We start from the raw sequence: 22070 nt of genomic DNA on the forward strand, positions 1-22070 counted from the left end.
TGCACGAAAATAATCTCATTTTTTTTTATAAAGAATGGGTCAAAATTCAGATGAATATACACACCTCTAGAGATTTGTTTCCTGAAAAATTAAATAAACATAAATTATAGAAAAGTAAAATTTCTGTCCAGTATTTCATACACTATAGTTTCCAGAGTCCAGTAATTTAGAATCCTCGCTTGGATCGTCACTTTCCGATAACTGAATGTGTGATTTTGCACTCATTTTATTCCACTCATTTTCAACACGAAAGAAAACCCATTGAAAGCGACGGAAAATCTCCAGAGCAGTTATAGCAAAAACGGTAAGGTAATTATGTCGGAGATGGGCAGAAAGCTTGTACGTCCAAGTACATCGCATAATCAAATTGCTTCCAATCACCCAGCAATAAACCTGAAAATTCCATGTATCATTCCGAAAGGTAAGGTAACGATGATGAACAAAACAAATATTCTACTAAAATTAAATGTATCATTGCAAAAGGTAAAAACTGTTTATAAAGGGGTTATTTACCCAAGTCCGTCCATGCAGAAGGTATGAGCAAATATGAGGTCTCCCAAACTTGAAAATCCGAGTGAAACAGCTGAATGTCAAAAGAAATATCACATGAACACTCAAAATTCCAGGTGTAGCAATAAACAGTTTTCAATATATAATAAGACAATCTTTGAAAGAGGAAATAACTACCAGAAGAATGGCTTCTTATTTGAGAAGTTAAATATTTCAACTAGATGCAAAGTAAGAATGTAGCTCTTCACAGTGGTCATCAAAGCCCATGATTTTACAACCAACAACAACAAAGCCTTAGTCCCAAAATGATTATATGACCAATTTTAAAAATTTGGTCCTAGTCTCTTTTTTTTTTTTTTTTTTTTTTTTCCAGTTTGAGAGACAATATCCTCCACCAAAAGCATGATAAGACCGGAACAATACTAAGGATCTTAAGTTGGCCACTCGCCAAAAAAAATAGTTTTAACATTACAAGATATATTTCCCAAGATTAAGAAGCTTCTTACAAAAACATTCATTAAATTTTATGTTAAAAAACTCTCTTTCGAATGTAAAAGATAGATTTTGATTTCAACCTACTCTCTTCCCCTTTCTAGTCATAGTGCCCTTCCCCTACATATTTTCCCCTAGAGGTCTGTTTTTAATAGCCTTCACTCTCTCCATATCCCTCCTTTCATTAATTAGTCCAGCTATGGATTGAATATCAAGTTCCGAATGCTCCTCCCCAAAGTCAGCCCTCCTTACTTACACAATGCCGCAATGGCACAATGTGATACAAGACTTAGCGATGAATATCAAGTTCATCAATAAAAGTGATAATCCATAGTTAAAGTTTAAACTTATTGGTAGCATTGAAATGTTTCCTTGAAAAAAGCTCACTAATTATCAATCCACTACCTTGCATGTTTCTATTTCTTCCATAAACAATTGTAGGCTTTTTAGCCATTTTCTGCACTAATTATCAATCAATAAGCACTACTGCACTAGGCTCCTAATGAGAACTTTAATTAAGAGTGAATTAATACAGCATTAGCAACATGATTCTCTCTCCTCTTCTCTTCCCGAAATAGTGAGCTTTGAGGGCAAACGGAAGAGAGAACATTCAATATATGCATAAATCATTGTAAAACTATATGAACAAATCAGAGTTATAAACAAATAAAATTACTCTATTAATCAAATAAGTTCTCCCTATATTCTTTCCCTTTTTTTTTTTTTTTTTTATTTGTGAGTTGAATAGTGTTTAATTTGCTTAGTTTACAGAGTAGCCCTCTTTTTTGGAAAATTGCTATCTCAATTTAACTAAAGGATAAAAAGAAGATAAAATGAAACGGTGAGCAAACAAGGAAGTGATGGAACAGTGAGGAAAGAAATAGTCAGAGACAGTAGATGTTGTAAACTACTGATATGCTTTAGTCCCACACATAGGAGGAAGAGAAAAAAGATGAGAGAGGGGGGGGGGGGGGGTGTGAAGTGGGAGGTGTAAGTAACATACTTAAATTTTAGTTTTAAACCTACTAATATTTAACACTACTTCATCAAAATTAAATTAACTGAGGATGGTTTCCCAATTACTACTGGAAGAAAGCCCCTGTACGGCTGTACTTATGAAAAGCATTGGAAATTTGGCAATTTGAAAATACCTTTACACTTGAAAAAATAAGTGTCCGAGTAGCAAGAAACATGGAGGATTAAATAAAAGCTACAGTAATATAAAGTATACAATAAAGTAAACAACCATGGAATCATGGATACCAGTAAAAATAGGTGATTTTGCCACGTAAACATACCTCATATCCCAATCTCGTGTAATATCCCAGTAAAAGGAATACATAGAATTTAAAAGACTTGACATCAACCAGAGTGGCCGATATATGCTTGTCCACTTATCTGGGAACACATGATATTTGAGTGCTGAAAGGAAGATAACAGGTACTGCTGTGGAATATTTTAAAGCTGATACAAAAATAATTAGAATGAGTTCACAATATTATGGATATTAAGAGATTCAACAAAACAATTATCAAGTGCAGAGAGGACCTATAGGATCAAGTTGTATGCAGCCTCACCTACAGGCCACAGCCACTATAGACTGGCCAGATATGATTTATCCAAAAGATATTGAAAACTAGTTGTTAAACCTGTGCGATGCCCGGGTTGTATAATACAGTAGTTAATTTATTATGTACTCATACAATCATACTCTGCAATTTTATAACATATTTTATGTTTGGCTAAAATTTCAAAGGATTCATTTAAATCCTAATTGTAAGTAATATAATCATGAGCCTACCATGATTCATATTTATCTTATAACAATATATCCATATTACTACTACAATATCTTTATAATATTTAAAATTAATTAGATAAAAGGATATGGTAATTGGTCTTATTTTAAAGCAATTTCGAGTTTTTTAAATGATGTAAAAATTATTATAGTCTTGGCAAATGCTTGTAAGAAGCAATGCATCTAATGATTATCCTCTTACCATTCAAGAGGCTTGATTTCTCTCCAGTGTCCTTGTATTGACGAAGGCATTGGAATAGCCGAAAAATATATGGTAGAACAAGAACCACTGGAATTGCAACAGAGTGACTGCCACATACAGAATCAGCTTCAAACCATGCAATAGTAGCAACCTACACCAATAACAATCAAACACCATTTACAGTAAGAGATATATAGCTATTAGTCTATTACTAAGCCAAGGAACAGTAGGTAGCAATTACAGCTGACAGACCCAAGGTCAAAGAACCATGATATGAGCAGTGTAAGTACTGAACCCCCCATCACCTAGTTAACAGAAGAATTGATAACTAAGGAACAATACAGGAAACACATGGGGACTGGTGATTTTTTTTAAACAAACAACCACATGCAACAACGATACAGGGGAAAGACTGTACTGTCCAATATAGCACAAAGTAACGCAGCAAAATTTGATGTTACCAAGAAAACATGATCCAGAAATTTAAACTGAAAAAGATTTTTCCAAGAAACTAATAAAAGACAGAAATTGAAAGTTTGATGTCTACGGTTGAGGAAGCAGTTTCTAATACATATTATAGTTTATTACAATACTCAAACATGCAATATTTGTTTGTTTGTTTCTCTTCGGTATACTACATGCCAGTCCACCAAGCTCTTGAATAATTGTTCACCACATCAAAGATTTTGACGACATTCAAATTAATATAGTATCCAAATCAAAACTTTTGCTAATTCTAACATGACTCGCTTTTTAATGTAAGACATATTCACTAATATAGAACATTGATATGTATTAAAAAAAAAAAGAAAAAAGAAACATGACTGTACAATTGTCCTCAAATTACAACACAAGGCAATATCTACTCCCTACGTTTCGTAAGAATCTCAACAATAGGGAGTGCACATAGTTTAAGAAAAATATAGAGTAAGCTTGTTGGCATCAATAAGATAATGCATGTGGGCAAATTTTGTATGATATAAAGTTTAGTTAGTATGAGAGAGAAATAATAAAAAAGTACTGTAAGTGGGGTTGGTAGGAAAAAAATAAAATAAAATATTTGTGAAAGTGGAGTTATTAGGAGAGAAAATTAATAAAAATAATAGTGGGTCCTTACCAAATAAGTACTGCTATTATTATGAAACGGACATAAATGGAAAGTTGCGATTATTACGAAACAGAGGGAGTAATTTTTTCTTCTTTTTCGTAATAATCGCAACGGTAGGGAGTGCACATAGCTCAAGAAAAATATAGGGTAGGCTTATAGGCTTCAATAAAATAATGCAAGTGGATAAACTTTTATATTATAAAGTATAGTTAGTATGAGGGGTTAAAAAAAAAATGGGAATGTAAGTGGAGTTGGTAGGAGAGAGAAATAATAAAATATTTGCGAAAGTAGGGTTAGTAAGAGAGATAATTAATAAAATAATAGTGGATCCTTACCAAAAAAGGAAGTGTTGCAATTGTTATGAAACATACGTAAAAATAAAGTATCGCGATTATTACGAAACGGAGGAAGTAATATCATAATACAAGTAAGAAACAAAAACGGAGAAGTGATTCAGATGTGGAATTAAGGCCATGTTCATACAAGATTCTAGCTAACAAGGAAACTCTAAAAGCAGATAGATATCCATTTGTCACAACTTTGTCATAATAAATAGTGTACCCATTGCATATACTTCCATCTACTCAATCTTAGTTTACACAATAATGAGGGGATGAGAAAGAGGAATAAGGAAAGAAACCAACCTGACGATGGACCATGCGACAGACCGAACGCTCCAAGTCTGACAATACCTGCACAAAATAATAACACCAAAAACTAAGCTTATAATTCGTCTGATTTCAATAAATATATATATATATATATATATATATATATGCAAGTAATGAAACACTTTGACTAACACGCTTTTCAATGCACAACTTTGACCATAAATATTTTTGACTTATCTATTACTAAAAAAGCACCAAAAAAAAATTGATAGTGTTAAAATATACCATGATGTAATTCAAGACCTTGATAACATTTGCTTTAAATAGATTAATAAAATATAAGAGGCCAAAAAATTGATAACTAACAGTGTTCAATTATTGTGGTATGGAGGAATTGTAATCATAAATACATATTTAAAAGTATTTAGCTCCGCGGTAATGACAGACCATACAACCTATGACCCCTATGCATAATTACCAAATTACATGATCAGTTTACAAACATTAGTATGGGTAAAAAGTTCACTATACGCTGTGACTTTCAAACAGTAGAGTTACATAAGGCTTAAGTCAGCATTATGCTCAATTTTGTTTAGTGTATTTGACAGACTAGAACAATCAAAAAGGACAGCATGATAATAGACTAAACTAACATTTGTTCAAAAAAAATAAAATAGACTAAACCAACATAGGAAAATATAATATAATTACAGAGAGAGGCCAAAAAGTCTATGAGATGTTGCCAAAATATAAAAGTTCTAAGGCCTCTCCTCTTCCCCAACCCTTACCCCAACCACCTAAATTCAAAGAGAGAGAGAATAAAGGATCAAGCCAACATCCAGGGAACAGTACTGCAGGAGGTAGCCTGAGCAGCAGCCAGCTGAATTGTCCAATCCTCCACAAATAAAACAACAATTCACATCTTGATCATGGCTTATCTCCTTGTAATTAACTCACCCTTCACTAACCAACAAAAGCCCCAAGAATTTTGACAACTAGATTTTCCACTTTAGTGTTCTAGATTGTGTGCTGAGGTGACCTGGTACACTTTTAACTAGCAAATTATGAACAGCCGAGAATACACTTTGATGTGGAAATAGGTTATGTTAATAATCATCCTCCTTATGACCCAGATTTCCAATTAAAAAGTCATAAATCATTGTCAATACTATAATTTCATCTGTTGCCTAGATTGTTAATTTGATAGTTTTTTTTTTTATTTCAATTCGCTAAGAACTTTCAATGAAATCAGAGACCAGCAACTTCCAGTCAGAGAATGTTCCAAGAAGGGAAGAAATTTAAATCAAAATGAGAGTGCAATGAAAAAAACATGCAACCAAATGTGCACTATTTTGCTAATCCAAAGATACAATCCACATACTAGAAGTAAATTTTCAAATGACATGAATAACTCATACAAATAAACAACATTAATACCTTAGACATTGATGTCAAGATATCAGCCAAGAAGAAGTCAGAAAAGGTTATCGCCTGCATTAACAAGCAATAAAGTAAAGTTACTACCAAAAAACAAAAGTTGAAACTGCAAAAGGGGGTGAGGGAAATGAGAGGTAAGGTTTCATTGCACAGCCAAAAGAGCATTGAAGTTACCATATCCATTCTCATTTTCATGCTTTCTTAAGAGGCAGAAGTTACAGCATAGTCCTGGATCACTGATCCCTCCTCTAATTGATGAGATGGTGATCTCTACAAAAATTTGTCATCATCTTATAGTGAGGAGGGAGCAATGGTCCAAGATCTAGCAATATATCTTTTTTAGAGGAGGCTTCCTAATTTACAGGGGAATTGAGGGGAGGGGACTATCAGCAAACTTATACATAAACCAACATCGAAGAGTGTCAATCGAGAGTGTATGTGTGTGCGTGCATACGCAGGCATGTAGTTATGTGCTAGCTATAAGCATAATGGGCAGCACAATATTTTGCGGTGCCAATGGACAAACCCTTACAAATCTCCCCAGAGTCCCCACCTTAATGTGTGTGCTTTTTCTGGATCATGGACCCGCATAAGCACAACTTCAGCAACTCTAAAGAAATATTATCCTTGAGATTCAGATGAAAATTGAAAATTCCTTGCAGACCTGATGATTTTGAATTTTAAACATTTGGATTTGCATGCCAAACGGAAGAATACATTAAATAAATGAGTTTAGCTTGCCAAAATCAGAAGTGTTTGGTTGGAGCAAACTTCAAAATGTTGAGAATCAAGCATTTTCTTCAGGGGCGGAATTTACTTTGGAGTCAAACATTAAATCGGTCTGAATCGATCTATTTCAACATGTTCTAAGAAAAAGCTTTATTGTTGCAGGAGATAGTTCGGCATCATTTAAGTTATAGTTGATCACTGATTTCAAACCACTGTCTTCCAACATAAAGAGATGTAAGTGATATCTTTTCAGAGATTAAAAAGTTCTTTCATAAGTGATGATTTGAAAACCTCCTTGGAATTCATTAATTAAGAAAATCATTAATTCCACAAAAAGTAGGGAGAATTGCCAACTCTACAACATAAGAAGCAAAAAAGAACAGCACACATAATCAATTCAACAGCATGAACGCTAAGCAAGAGCTTACTTGCCTGCAGTGGAAGAACTATCCTCCAAAGAGTTCTCAACAGGTAGTACCGCGACGATAAGTAAAAAATGTCAAAAGGGGATATCAAAAGCATAAGAGCAGCAACGTACAAAAGAACCTGCAAAAGCGAGGTATATAAATGTCAATAACTGATCAAACCATATCTAAACATCCAAAATAAACCAATTTGACAAACATTCAGATTAGCCTAGAGCGTAGAAACTGATGGGGGAAGCCAGCCAACTTTTTTTGACAAAATTCTGTAACAAACTATACTGTCTTGCAGATTGTGGATATAATCAGCTGTTGATGTGGATATACTGCAAGACGGTCTAGTTTATTCTAAAAATCTGTTTCACTTGACCAAGAGAGCAGATTTTTAAAATGACTTGCTAAAGCAAAGGTATAAAGCCATTTACACATTAAACCCATTTAATAAGCATACTACAATGGGGATTACTTGAAAAGAATATTCCTAATGACTTCTTTAGCAAACCATTAACAAAATATTGCATAAATGCCCTAGCCAATTTAAGAGGGTACTTTTCTTCGTAGCTGTAGGCACTCAAAAAAGATAACATTGATTCAAACACTCTACTCAAAGCTCCATCATCAGACCACTAGCAATATATGATAGAAAGTAGAAACACATGCATAACATTGAAGTAAACAACAACGAATGTCAAAACAAACATAATAGAAGAAAACAGTCAGGCTTCAGGTTTTACATACATATATGAGTATCGAATAGATTCAATTTTTTGAACAACATTTAAGGTTATTGGTGTAAATCTCAAGAAAAGGAGGTATCTATTACACTGGTTGAGATGCTGCTAATGACACTTCTCCATCTGAGTACAGATAAAGGTATGCTGTCATGCTGGTTGGAACTATGATGGTCATCCAAGTGGCACACTGCAACCAAAACATAACAGTGAGAAACTCAAGCAACATTAGTGTTTCACTAAAACAGGAGAATAATCTATAACGGAATGAATTGACAGTCACAACATAAGATAAGTAGCCTAAGTATGAATTAAATGAGACCAAATGTAGTCTAATAAAAAACAAATCTCAATAAATACATCAACATATTCATAATGCAATCATCTAAACTCGTGAACAATCATAAAAGGATGGACTGACTACAAAGGGCTTATACAGAGAATTCTACATGCAATAAGACTTGTTCTTATCTATAAAAATAAATTTATCCCAACAGAACTGCTAGTACCAAGCCACCAAGGGCATCAGGATAAAGAACGACCAAGACAAATTTGTCTTGAGGAATATCAAAGCCTCAAAGGGAAAGCAAAATCAGGTAGCCTAGCCATCTAGCCCAAGCATGTTGTCATGAAACAAGTTTCCATTTCACCACCCCCTGCCCCGAAGAAAGTATTGATCAAGTAAGAGCAGCAGCTTAAGTGATAGATCCACTAAGTAAAATAATAGAGTTCTGATCCAATTTGCTCATTTGATGTAGTATCTTTGAGCATTAGAAGGAACTTAGTTGGATAAATAAGCTTAACAGCTGTTTAAGGCATGAATGTAGTTAATACTTCTATAATTTTTTTTAGAAGAATTAATACAAGCAACAACAAACCATTCAAAGTTTCTGCATGCTGGAAGCAAGACCTTTGCAGTGAAATTCTTGCTTTCACTTTTAATATTTATCTTTGGGAAGAAGTCAAGCTTCTCAGCAAATCAAAAGGAGGCACCTAATTTTGGTTATTACAACTTGTATTCTATAATTGTTTTTAGACATCTCAGATATAATAAAAACGGTATAAACTATAGACTCTCAATCTGTCATTACAGGAACAGTAAAACAAGCAACTAAAACTAAATTGATGGTAAGAAAAAAGGCTGAGAGACTTAATTAGGGTCCTCCATCTTGCTGTGGAAGAAGTCTTTAGAAGAAAAGGCTAGCAGTTAGCTCTAAACATCACACTATCTCGAGGATTCCTTGCCTCCTTGGAATGGCCCTCATTATCCAAGATAAACTTAGGGGCATTTGACTAGTTAAACTACAAGGGATTGAAACAGAATCTCATACTAGGGAGGTATAGATTCAAAATCACATACTACGTAATAATTTGAAGTTTTTGGTTTATTAGTGATTTGGTGGAATGGTTTTTACATCTCATTAATAAAATGGATTATGAACTTTAGGAGGTGAGATGGGTATGGGATTCTAGGGGGAAGGGGTAGAGTAAGAACCCACCTTGGCATGAGGTTCTATAGTTAATAATTCTAACCAAACAATAACATGAATGGAATGGGTTCTAACTTCATTCCAAAAGGTCCAATCAAACGGCCCTTCAAATCCTAGATCTTGTGATTCCTACAAAGATATTCTATGTCTTGATGATCCAATAAATATTTATTTCTTTTTGGGTTTTTCTAAGCTATACCCCTAAGGTAGTTGAGTTTCTAAGGTGTACCCATGCTTTTTCAAGTTTCTAAGTCGTGCCCTTCAACTTCTTATCAATACTAAAATGTACCCTTATTAGTTATTTAAAAGTTAATTGAGAGTGTGATTTCGTGGCTTTAGTTTTCGTTATTAGGGTTGTTGTGGTTAAGATTTCTTTCTTGTATCATTTCCTTACCTTTTATCATCTTTTTATTAAATTTATAGTTAACTTTAGGTGACGTGGAAGTTCCAAGGAGGGTACCATTCATTAATGGTAGTGAGTTGAGGGGCACAACTTAGAAATTTGAAAAAGCATGGGTACACCTTAGAAACTCGACTACCTTAGGGGCATAGCTTAGAAAAATCCTTTCTTTTTTATTAATAAATTATATAAGCTCAAGTATTGATTTTTCAGACATTTTAGCAATAAATTACAGAGGACTACACTCTATATACCACATTTTTGCAAACAATTAATCCCTCCGTCTCTTAAAGATTGCCTAATGTTATATTTTGGGGTCAAACTTTTAAAATTTCTACCACAAATTCTCACTAATCTATAAGAAATAATATCATCATGTGAGATCTTGTTAAACTTGTTTCGATATCCACCTTAAGAATATCAAGTTTATATTATTTTAAAGTATAAAAATTAAATTTATTAATGTTTTTAGACATGTCTTGGAGAATGTGAAAAGTCGAATGGGGAAAACATATAAGGACGGGGGGAGTACCTAATTATTTTTCCTTAAACAACTACCTTGTAAGACACTTTGTTCAAAATGAACATAATTTTTTGACGATTTTCATGAACTCCAAACATTAAGAATGAACAACAAAACCCAATCAACATGGAAGCAAGGGGAAAGGGACTATTTTGAACTCAATACTTGAAGCTCACAAAATCGGTCAAATGGTAGTATTATACAACTTGAGATCTCTACTCCTCGTCTCATATATCCCAAACATATGGTCATATACCCTCGCTCCTTAACGTCAATTTTTCCAATTTCCTCCTTACCCAAGTCTTCTTCACATAAATCTTAGAAACCCTCATTGGACAATAAATGTTAAGCTGCTTCTCTTTCCTTTCCAAGGTACTTTGTTTTCTTTTCTTTGAATACCCATAACTTCCCCTATACTTCTATATAATCACTCCTCCCAAAATAATTCTTGTTTGAAGAAATCTCTTGTCCATTTGACCTATTTTAGGATAGGACCTTAATTTCAACACTTTGGTTTGATTAAAAATGGGATATCTGTATGCATTTCATCCTTTATGCAAGCATTATGTAAAAACAGTATGCATTTCACCCCCTATGCAAGCACCCTTTAAAATTATATGCATTTTACCCACTATGCATAAACTATTGCTTTGTCCTTTAATCAATGTTAATAGAACACATACATAGGGAGAAGTAAAGTCATTATGGAGTCATTGTCAACATTCCCTAGTTATCTGAATGATAACTATTGAGCTAGTCTCCTTCCCAAGACTATATAAGAGTCAAAGGATCTGTTTCCTTTTCAATTCCATTATGGCCCTTTTCTTTTAAGTTGCTCTCCTCCGCTGAAACTGTTGTGCTTGCCGGAAGCTCAAAAGAATAGGGTCTACCTTTATTTACTTTGTGGGGGTGGGAGTGGGGGTAGGGGGGAAGCTAAAAAAAGGATAAAAGAAATTTCACTCTTGCATGTGCATGCAAAAGTTGTGAAAATGAGAGATGAATAAAGGATGTAACCTTCTCATTCTTTTCCATGGTTCCATCAAACTTACTTCACTTTGTCTTTGGGTTCCGAACTCAATTGTGGAAGGGGGAATAAATTTTAAGTGGCTCATTAAAGAAGAGAAGAAAGGCCTAATGACTATAATAGAACTTAATTCCTTTAGCAGTTTGAGGGCGTACCTAAAAAGAGAGAGGGAGAGAGAATAAATCTTCAACATAAAACTTTAGGGTACCGGGAGAGAAAGATAGGGAGTAATTCTTTAAATCAAAGGCTTCAACTTATTTGAAATTATTACACTAAAAGCCAAGTGAAATTTTTTCCATTATTACTAGCATTTTTCTTATCTTGATTAAATAGATGAAGTGTATGATAGTTGCCACGGAAAATGATGGTTTTTTTTTCTTACCTGCTCTTTTATGGAAGAATAAAACCCTTTGGTATAACTTTCTGTGTATATACTGTTTAGGAAATTTAACAACAACAAACCAACCTTTGCTTCATTCTCCCAAAATGGACCAACCTTTAAATCTGCCCAAAAAAAAAACACAAGTTTGTGTTTTTTCTCTCTTAGTAAACCCAAATGACCTATGACCTGAAGATCCGGTCACTTTTTTATTTTCTTTAAATATTTTTTTAAAATAACAAAATTAAATTAAAAAATTAAAAAAAAAAAACTCAAACCACCCCACCCTCACCCACTGCCAGCCCCTCCTCCCTCACTTCCCCTACCGGCGGCCGGCGGCTAACTCACTTCCCGGCGTCGGCTGATTCAATTCAAACTAGATTCAAATAAAATTAACATTGACCTAGCACATACAAAAATAAATAAATTCAATTCAATGTTTTGTAAAATTCAGGAAAAATGAAGAGGATTATACAGAGACAACATCATTAACCCATAAACCTACATGATACGATGAGGAGGTTTGGAGTGAGAATTGGAAGAATAGGAAAGGCACAGCAGCGCAGCAACAGTAGCAGCGAGCAGGGCACCACCGCATCAGGTGGTTGCGGCAGAGGAAGCACCAGAAAATGCACAGGGTTGCGTTTTCTTCTTCTTCAATCTTCTTTCTAATCAGGCGCTTCTCTCTCTTTGTTGATGTTGTAGTTTCCCCCATTGTTGTGTTTTCTCTCTCCTATTGCTCTTGTGGTTTCCCGCTTTGGGTGGTGTCGAGGGCAGCGGAAATGGGGAAAGGGGAAAGTGAGGTCGACGGCGCCGGCCGGTGGCAGGGGAGGGGTGGCTGGTGGGGAGGGGGAGGGGGAGGGGGAGATAGCATTGATGGGAAGGGAGGGTGTTTTTCTTTCTTTTTTTTTTTTAAATCGTCATAAATTAAAAAACAATTAACCAATAAGAACGTGACACGTGGATTGCAACCTAGTATAACAAGTCAAGTGACCTGCTAGGTTCACTATGGGAGAAAAAAATACAAACTTGTGTTTATTTTGGGAAGGTTTAAAGGTTGGTCCATTTTGGGAGAATGGAGCAAAAGTTGGTTTATTGTTCAATTTTCCTAATGTTTATCATTCATCTAAAATATCATAGCAAACTACAGAAATTGTAGAAAAATATGCAACCTGGACCAGAAGCTAACAAGGAAATATAACAAAAGTAATCATACAGGTGCAGAATATTCAGTTGAAATGGATCAAAACTTCATTACCTTCCATATTTCTCTGTGAGTAAGATGATTTTGATCAAGGTCAAATATTTTTGCATAATTGACATTAGCCTGAGAAAAGACCCATAAATTTATCCCCCAAAACCAAACCATCAAAGTCTGCAAAGAGGATTCACATAAATTATTAATTTGAGTAAACAACTCAATTCATAAGGAGCACAGAGTACATAATTTATTGATACTAACCACGAGCAGAAGAGGATTGTAGTATAGAAATGCCTCGTACAAAAAGAGATCTCTCAGATCAGCGCTCATTCGCATTACAGAATGCCATCCAATCTGGCAGTCATAAAATCGCGCCCAACATTATAAGTTCATCATCAAGAAATGCAATGCTACCTAATCAAACCAAAAAGACAAAAAAAAAAAAAAAAAAAAAATACAAACAATATAAAACAGAAAATTCTTTCTGACCTTGCAACAGCAGAACCCCCAGATGAAAAACAACAATACCTGTACACCAATTTAATCAGAAAACATTGAAGATAATCTATGAACTAAGCACATGCATATCTAGCAAAAAACATCCTTTGACCAATCCTACACGAAATCGCAAGCAATACAAACATCTTCACCTTAAATCTCCACAAGAAAGTGGGTGATGGCATGATCACCCCGCCACTTAATGGGGATGTTAAACTAATACCCTTCATCTCATTAGACCCAGATGAATGTAAAAGAGATTCTTCACTGCTTTCACCTAATCATGCACATGTAGCATTAGCCATAAATCAATAAAAAAAATAAACTAATATGGCATTAATTGTCATGTTGATAATGTAATTTGAGCTCGTAATGTAACAACTAAATCCGAAACCGAGGGATAAAATAATCACATCATTCCATTTCCAACAAAAGATTGAAAAAATTACCCAATTCACCAAAAACAGGTCTACTGCCAGATTTCCGGAGATGGGGACTATTAGCATTCACAAGTCCCCCAAACATAGATAAATCTCAGGAATTTTACACAGTGCAATTGCACCTAAACCCACTTCTTACCTAGAATCTGCACACACCAAAAAAAAAAACCAAAAATTATCAATAAATTACAATAAATAAACCTACATTGTGCAACAAATTTCGTAAAAAAAGTCGTAATTCAAAATCAAACCAAAAGTTACAATTGAAATATTCACCTTCAAAATGTCCACCACTTTTCAGCGATTCAATCAATGATCTGCAAATTTCCGGCACTATTAAGAGGGGAACAAGGTGATTGGCGATTGATCGCAGCGGAAAAAATTGGAGGGAGAGGATGATTAAATGGGTGAAGATGATGGAGAAATTAGGGATCCGAAGAATAATGGGAGAAAGTGCAGAGCTCACTGAAATTGGATCTCGTCAACTATGGCGTGGAGTATAAGAATGTTAACTTACTTTTGCAATTTTCAGTGTAAGGAAATTTTTTTTTTAAAAGAAAGTTGAATCTTTAGGAAAGTTTAGTTGGTGCCCTTTACAAGCTTGTCTCATGGCTCATCCTTGCACGGTGCTAATTGGTTTCAATTTTCGATATAGGAGGTACTAAATGCAAGTATTTTACCTAGACCTACCCGACTCGATTGACCCGACCCGAATGACCCAACCCGTACCCAAAAGTTGACCCAAAAACATTGATCCGAATATGATCCGAACGCGAACTAACCCGACCCGAAATGGAGTTGACCCGAACATGACCCAATGACCCGAAGTGACCCGACCCGATTGACCTGACTCGAAACCCGAACTTGACCCGACCCGAAATCCAAAGTGATCCAACCAGATTTTAACCCGAATTAATTGACTCTATCGACTCGACCCGAATCCTAAAGTGAATAGGGTGAAATTAGGGGTGTAAATAAGCCAAGCCGAGACGATTACTACCTTGTTCATGTTCAGTTCGTTTAACTTAGGCGAGTCCGAGCACGATCTCGAGCTTTCAAGCGAGCTCAAAAATTTGTTGAAGCTCGGCTCATTTAGTACAATGTATGTTCACGAATGGTTCATGAACAGCTTGTTTAGCAAACGAGTTGATAAATGAGTGATTCATGAACGAGCTTAATAATAAACGAGCTTTTACAATAAACGAGCTTTTGATATCCTCAATTGGTGGGATGATATCCTCTATTAGTTTAAACCCTCACCGTGAAATGGTGAATTACTTAGTTTAGGGCTTCTTTCACATTTCGTCAGTCCAGACTGACAAAATGCAGATTTTGATATCCTCAATTGGTGCGATGATATCCTCTATTAGATGGGTGATATCTTCAACTGGATGATATCCTTTATTGGCTATATGATATCCTTTATTGGCTGGATGATATTTCTACTGACTGGATGATATCCTCTATTGGTTTGATGATATCCTCTACTAACTGGATGATATCTTTTCTTGGCTGGAAGATATTTTCAATGGCTAGATGATATCCTTTATTAGCTGGAGGATATCCTCTATTGGCTGAATGATATCATTTATTGGCTATATGATGATATCATTTTATTTGTTGGATGATATTTCTACTAGCTAGATGATATCCTCTATTGGCTGGATATATGATATCTAGGGTTGTACACAGTTTGGTCTGGACCGTAACCAAACCAGACCAAACCGTATTTTAGCGGTTTGATTTGGTTTACGGTTCATAAAATTACGGTTTGGTCTTGTTTTTTTGTAAATATGGTTTATGGTTTGGTTTGGTTTTGCAAAAATTATGAACCAAACCAAACCGTAAACCAATAAACCGTATTTTAAAATTTATATCATTTTTAAATAAAAAAATTATTTATTATATATTAAAAAAAATTATAGAATAAATATTAACTTTGTATAACTTTGGGATTGACTATATAACTTTGTAGTACTCCATATGATTTATTTTTATTGTTATGTATTATTTTTATTATGTATTAGCACTTGATTAGTTGATTGTTATTTTTATTGTAACTTTGTAGTACAATTTAATCCGTTTGGGCTACTTATTTAAACTTTATTATAAATTAATGAAATATTATTTGACAATTTTTGAGAAAAAAATATCATCTCATCATAAACCGCAAACCAAACCGCACCAAACCGTATTATTACGGTTTGGTTTGGTTTGGTTTCAATACTAATATGGTTTGGTTTGGTTTGAAAAATTTATCAAACAGTATTTTGTGGTTTGGTTTGGACGAACCGCACCAAACCAAACCATGTTCACCCCTAATGATATCATATATAGACAATAATAGATGATATCATCTAGCCAAAAAAGGATTCATAGGCACAATCATAAATAATATCATATAGCCAACAGAGGATATCATCCAACACTAATATCATATAGCTAATAGAGGATATCATCAAGCCAATGGAGGATGTGCATAACTTGTTTGATGATATGAATATTTTGTTTGATACTCCGTAATATGTATAACAATGGCAGAATCTCCATTGAAGATCTCGTACTAAGGTCATGGATATAACATAACTTGTCATTTCTCAACCAAAATACATGTATTTGCTATCAAAATGCTCACAAATCAACATACAATCATATGAGACAATCAATTTCAACAATTATACGTAGTACATCACATAAAAAAGCTCCTATTCGATTTTCTGGCATTTTTTGAAAAATTCGAGAATTTCAATCAATTAAACTTTCTCTCTCTTCCACCATGGATAACCTCGCTCCTCTCCTTCTTCGTAACCACCACCAGGCCAACTTGTCACAAGGTGGAAATTTGTTCATCGCAAGAAGTTGACGATCACATGTTGCTATTTATCTTCTCCGTCTGACGATACTTTGTTCCTAAGTAATAGGTACTCACGATTTGTTTATTTTTTTTAACTTTACTTTATTTTTCCAACTATTTTTTTAAGTGAATTTATTTTGGTGACCCGACACAAATTAAACTTGACCCAAATAGACCCGATCCGAAGTGACTCGACCCGAAATTGATCCTAAAAATTGACCCGACCCGAATTGACCTGACCCGAACAGACACGACCCGAACTTGACCAGGCCCGAACTTGACATGAATTTGACCCGGAACTCGAATCGACCCGAACATTTGCTGACCCGAACTTGACCCGACCTGAATAAACCCGACCCGTATGACCTGTTTGCTAGGTATAAATTTACTTAAATGCAGGATATTATAATTTACAACAAATTTTATACTTCCAATATTACCCTTCTTTTCTCTAGTCAAAATAAAAAATTACCCTTGTTTTAACCTGCTGCTACCTTTTACCTTAATAACTATTTAATCACATTCCATATCATTTAACTTGTAAATCATATCTCATAAGTTTTAATGTTTAAGCATTCATCCACGATTAAATGGATGATGATGAACCTTATTATGATATTTTTGTACTATCAAGGTTGACAATTACACGATGATTCAACAATTGAACCTGCCCTCCATATTAAATTTTAGATGTCATAGATATCCTACCACTAAACCATTCCGGGACTTTAAATGAACTACCGTAAAAAATTTCAGGGGCCTTCCTCTTACTACCGGCTATGGTTTTCAGGCCTCTTCATTGCCTACCGGCATGAATTTTCAAGGCCCTTTAGTGCCTATAAACTTTCAGATTATAATGGCAGTAACACATTATGGTTGATAATTTTTAAGATATTCAACTTCATAATATTGCATTGATAAAGACCTTGCATAACGTCATACTCATTCATTAATTAACAATTCCAACCTCAAAAATCCAAAACACAAAGAAAATATTTCCTGGATTTTCATTGCTTTTATTCAACATCTTTGATCTTCCGATCGGCGTTATCAAACTCATGAGTACTCTGTATGTGATAAGAATCAAGCAATGGGGAAGCTAAAGGGACTTTAATGTTTGAAAAATGAAAATTAAATTAAGTTGGTTTATAAAAGGGTAGTATAGTCCTTAGCGAGTTTAATTGTCATTTTATAAAACCTGCTTTTAGGTTATTTTATATTGCATTTGGTACTTCTATTCGATATAAGGGCTTTTTTGGTGTTCACTTTGAGTTAACATAAATAGAGGGTATTGAAGTTTCACAAAAGTTGCAAATTAGATATCGATGTTTGAGAAGTTGCAAAAGGGGTACTGCTTGGGTGACCGTTGGTTATTTTTACGGTGGAAACCTCTTCTAAAACCGCTTAGCTTATGGTTTTTTTGACACAATTCTATGGTCAAATATCAGGTATAGGAATTTTCGGATCGAATGTCGATATCAAATACAGGAATTTTCGGATCGGATGCAAAAATCAAATATAGGAATTTTTGGATACAAATATCTGAACCGAAACCCAGTTTCTAATCGGATATCTTATTCATGCTCACCCCTAAGCAATGTAGCTACTGCATAACAGACATATTTGGAAATATAATTAGCCAAACTCAGTAATTGTAACAGACAATTGTAATTTCCTTTTTTTTTTTTTTTTTGCTAACTTTTACCAATTGTGCAAGGTTAATTTGCGAGGTAACTTGTTCAAGTACCTTATTTGCAATTTCTCAAACAACGGTACCTCATTAGCAACTTTTTGTGAAACTTTAGTACCTTACATTGTGTATGTTAACTCTGTTCACTTTGGATTTGAACCAAATTCAAATTGATTCAAAATAAAATGAGATTTGAAAAAATAAAGTCCACTTTCCCAAAAAAATTCAATCCAGTTGAATTTGAATTTAATTTTGGAGGAGTGCATCAATCTGCAATTTGTATTAAAACTAGTTGATTGGTGGCTCGGGCATTGTCCCGAGTCATTTCATTACATGTGTTATGTAAAAATGAATTAAGCGAATTGTTGAACTATAGAATGAGATGAGATATATAGTATTTGTTTTGGATCCATGAAATTAAGTTAAGCCAATAGTTGGCCCCGTCCTTCACTCTTAATAAGAGGTTAAAAGTTGCACCTTACAACAATTATATCATACTACTATACCCTTGCTCATCATGATGTATATGGATGATAATTGTTGACCTTTTCACTCTTGCATTGTTTAGACCCTCTTTTTATTGTTCTCTACGCAATCTTCCTCTCCATGTATAACAACACACACACAAAATACTACAAAGTATATTAATAGTTCTCTTGATGCTCTCTCTCTCTCCTAATAGTGGAGGCTAACATATTCTATATAGGGGTGATTAATAATGAAATATTCGATAGAAATGGAAGATTTATATAAAAGGGTTTAGTGACAGTAATGAAATAATTAATTGAGATTGGAATTAGTGATGTTATTGGCGATACGTATAAAAAAAAACCCCCAAGAATCATAGTACTCCGTATGAAGGTGAAAAGTTGAATATATTTTCAGATTTATTCTTGGTTAGTTACAAACTTATTAATTAGTATGAAAATAATTAAAAATTAGCTACTACATAGTTAAAATCTTAATTAGTACGGAGTATGAGATTAAATAATTGACTACTCCATCTATGATTATGAACAATGTCAATTACAACTATATTTTGGGTCATTCATTAAGACCGTTGATTATTTAGCGTAAATCAAGGTAATTTAAATTTATGATTAATGAATTGTTAGTGGTAAAAAATGTTATTGTTATCACACTGACATATAATTGCTTAAGTGACGCTTGTCAATAGGGTGGAAAGTTTTGATGATGTGGCTAAATAAGGAAAAGAAAGTGACACATGGAGGATTAGAACTCCTTGCCTTTGAGTTCTAAAATAACTGCCTTTTGGCTCGTGCAATGCACGTATTATATGTAGGTATACAATTTTCACCCCAACTAGATTTATGTTTTTAAATTCTAAATAATAATAATAATAATAAAGTATAGATTGTATAACTATATTTTTTGAGCTAAATGACCTTTTTTTAAAAAAAATCCTTAACCTATAAAAGCACCAAGACATTTAAAAAAATGGGACTCCTTATGAACAGTGTTCCGACTAAATTACCCCTGTATTTGTTCTTGGAATTCCTTATCTACAGTGGTGTTCCTGATTTACCCTAAAAAAATCCATGTGCATCATTGGCATATCATTGACCACGTGTAGGAGTGGGTGACCACGTGTATGAATATGACAAAGTGGGGAATTAAAGCACTCATCTTTGCTTAATGTCTGGGCAATTATGCATCGCAATTAAGAAGGTGAACATGTAGGAATTAAAGTCTGCTTTGCGATTTGCACGAATTAAAGGCTCATTTCCCATTAGTTCTGATTGCATATGCATTAATTTGCAATTTGCATGAATTTAAGGCTAATTCTCCATTGTTTCTGATTGCAGATGCATTAAGTAGATGTTCATGGTGCTTTTGTTGGTCCTCACTTCTAAGGTATTATTCAGTTCGGCCTTAGAAATTAGTATTGCACATTTTAGCTGATTATTATGTCCGATGTTAGTGATTAGTACATTAAAAGGAGGCAAGTAATTTTAGTGATTTGTTTGTTTAGTTAATTAGCTTATGCACCTTTGTGGGATTTTCAGCAATTCAATCATTGGAAGCATTGATTTGGGAGGACTAAATTGTTTGTTTTTTCTTATGATGATCCGCTTAATTATTCGTAGGCCTATTGTTTTGCATGCTGTGTAAGAGTGTTTCTCTTCTTTGAGCTTCTGCTCAAGTTTTGGGAAGTAGGATTAATTAGATTGTATAGAGTTGTTAAGTGCTAATTCATTTTATTTTGGGTGTCATAATTACTGTGCTTTATTTTTGCCTTGGGCTTTTCACACACCTTTTTAGTTTTTACAGTTGCTTACTTTATACTGCTTGCACCTCAGTCCTTTACCCAGTGGATTTTGGATGATGAACCTAATTACCTATTGGTCTATCACTTTTCATAGTAATATGTAAACGTTTCCTCTTCTATACCATGTGCTTATTGATAGCTTTACTGATAAGAATAGACTCTTTGGGTTTGTAATTAGATTGATTTTATTAAAGCACTTACAGGGCTCATTGAATTACCTGCTGTGTTTAGCTTCGTTTGTTTGCACTTGCTATGTCTTCTACTGTTTTGTGTTTACATAAATACAGGCCAGTCCATCTAGTCTTCCTCATTGAAAAAAAAACGCATACCACATCACAGTCCTATGGAGGTTACATTAGAGGTAAAGTGAATTTGGATATAAGTATCTTTGCTATAGTAACAACAACACAACTCTGGAAAACTATCCTTTAATATTACTAACCATGAACACAGAACATATATGAACTTGCTTCAAGGATTTCTTCAGAATCATGACATTCTTTGACTTCACAAATTGATGACATTCTTTAACTGTACTTGGCATGGTTAAATTTCTTTTTGTTTAGATTAAATGGCTTATGTACAGACAACATTTTACCATATTGGTGGCTTAACAAACTTGGTGTGATTTGCTCAACAACAGTTACTCTTAAATGTAGTCTATATCAATTATGAAGTAAAGATTTAGTTACATTTGTGTTGTTAAAGGTTGGCTAATTAATCTGATATTTTTTTTTTGTTTATACTCTCTTTTAAAGTCTTGTTTGGTTTAGAGTTAGTATGAAATCTAGAATTGGTTACATGGGCTAGCTTAAGCTTTGGTTTTGATCTTTTTGCTACTAATAAATCATACAAATGTGATTGCAATAAAGGGATCAGTTTTGGGTGAAGGTATTGAATATTTATTTTGGTTTTTGTCATTTCTATGCAGAGTTATGAGCTTGCAATGGGTGGAGGTGCAAACTCTGTTGTAAGTAGTTCATTATTTTCAACTATGTTGCATTGCTGTTTCTGTTCTGTGTTGGTTTGGTTTCTTTTAGTTAGTATTTAGTGACTTTGTTGTGTTATCTATATCATGTGTTACATGCCTTAGTAGGTTGGTTTGATTATTTTGTATAGTATACTTGGCTGACCTTTTAAAGGGTCAACTATGTTGATTTGCTGTTTTGTATATTATGTGTTGCCTGCCTTAGTAAGCTGCTTACATTTGTTAATATAAGGTGGCTACTTTGTCATTTTAG

The 22070-nt window shown here is 34.1% G+C and overlaps 1 protein-coding gene across 3 annotated transcripts; it reads right to left on the reverse strand.

Moving 5' to 3' along the window:
* LOC145634972 (uncharacterized) lies at positions 1-14593 on the reverse strand. Of its 3 annotated transcripts, XM_081686290.1 has the most exons (14): positions 14272-14593; positions 14005-14141; positions 13708-13832; positions 13547-13585; positions 13319-13411; positions 13115-13231; positions 8135-8230; positions 7320-7433; positions 6159-6212; positions 4755-4802; positions 3003-3153; positions 2301-2466; positions 514-583; positions 1-393 (listed from the first exon to the last, which is right to left on the reverse strand). In XM_081686290.1, the coding sequence occupies exons 2-14, from the start codon at positions 14078-14080 to the stop codon at positions 136-138; spliced, it is 1407 nt and encodes a 468-aa protein (XP_081542416.1). In that variant the 5' UTR covers positions 14081-14141; positions 14272-14593; the 3' UTR covers positions 1-135. The 3 variants fall into 3 exon arrangements, with proteins under 3 accessions (XP_081542416.1, XP_081542418.1, XP_081542417.1); XM_081686292.1 differs by lacking the exon at positions 13708-13832; XM_081686291.1 differs by lacking the exon at positions 14272-14593 and having other exon boundaries at positions 13708-13822; positions 14005-14019.
* Between the last annotated feature and the right edge of the window lie 7477 nt (positions 14594-22070).

This window comes from Chenopodium album, chromosome 6, assembly GCF_948465745.1.
Source record: "Chenopodium album chromosome 6, dcCheAlbu1.1, whole genome shotgun sequence".
NCBI lineage: Eukaryota > Viridiplantae > Streptophyta > Magnoliopsida > Caryophyllales > Amaranthaceae > Chenopodium > Chenopodium album.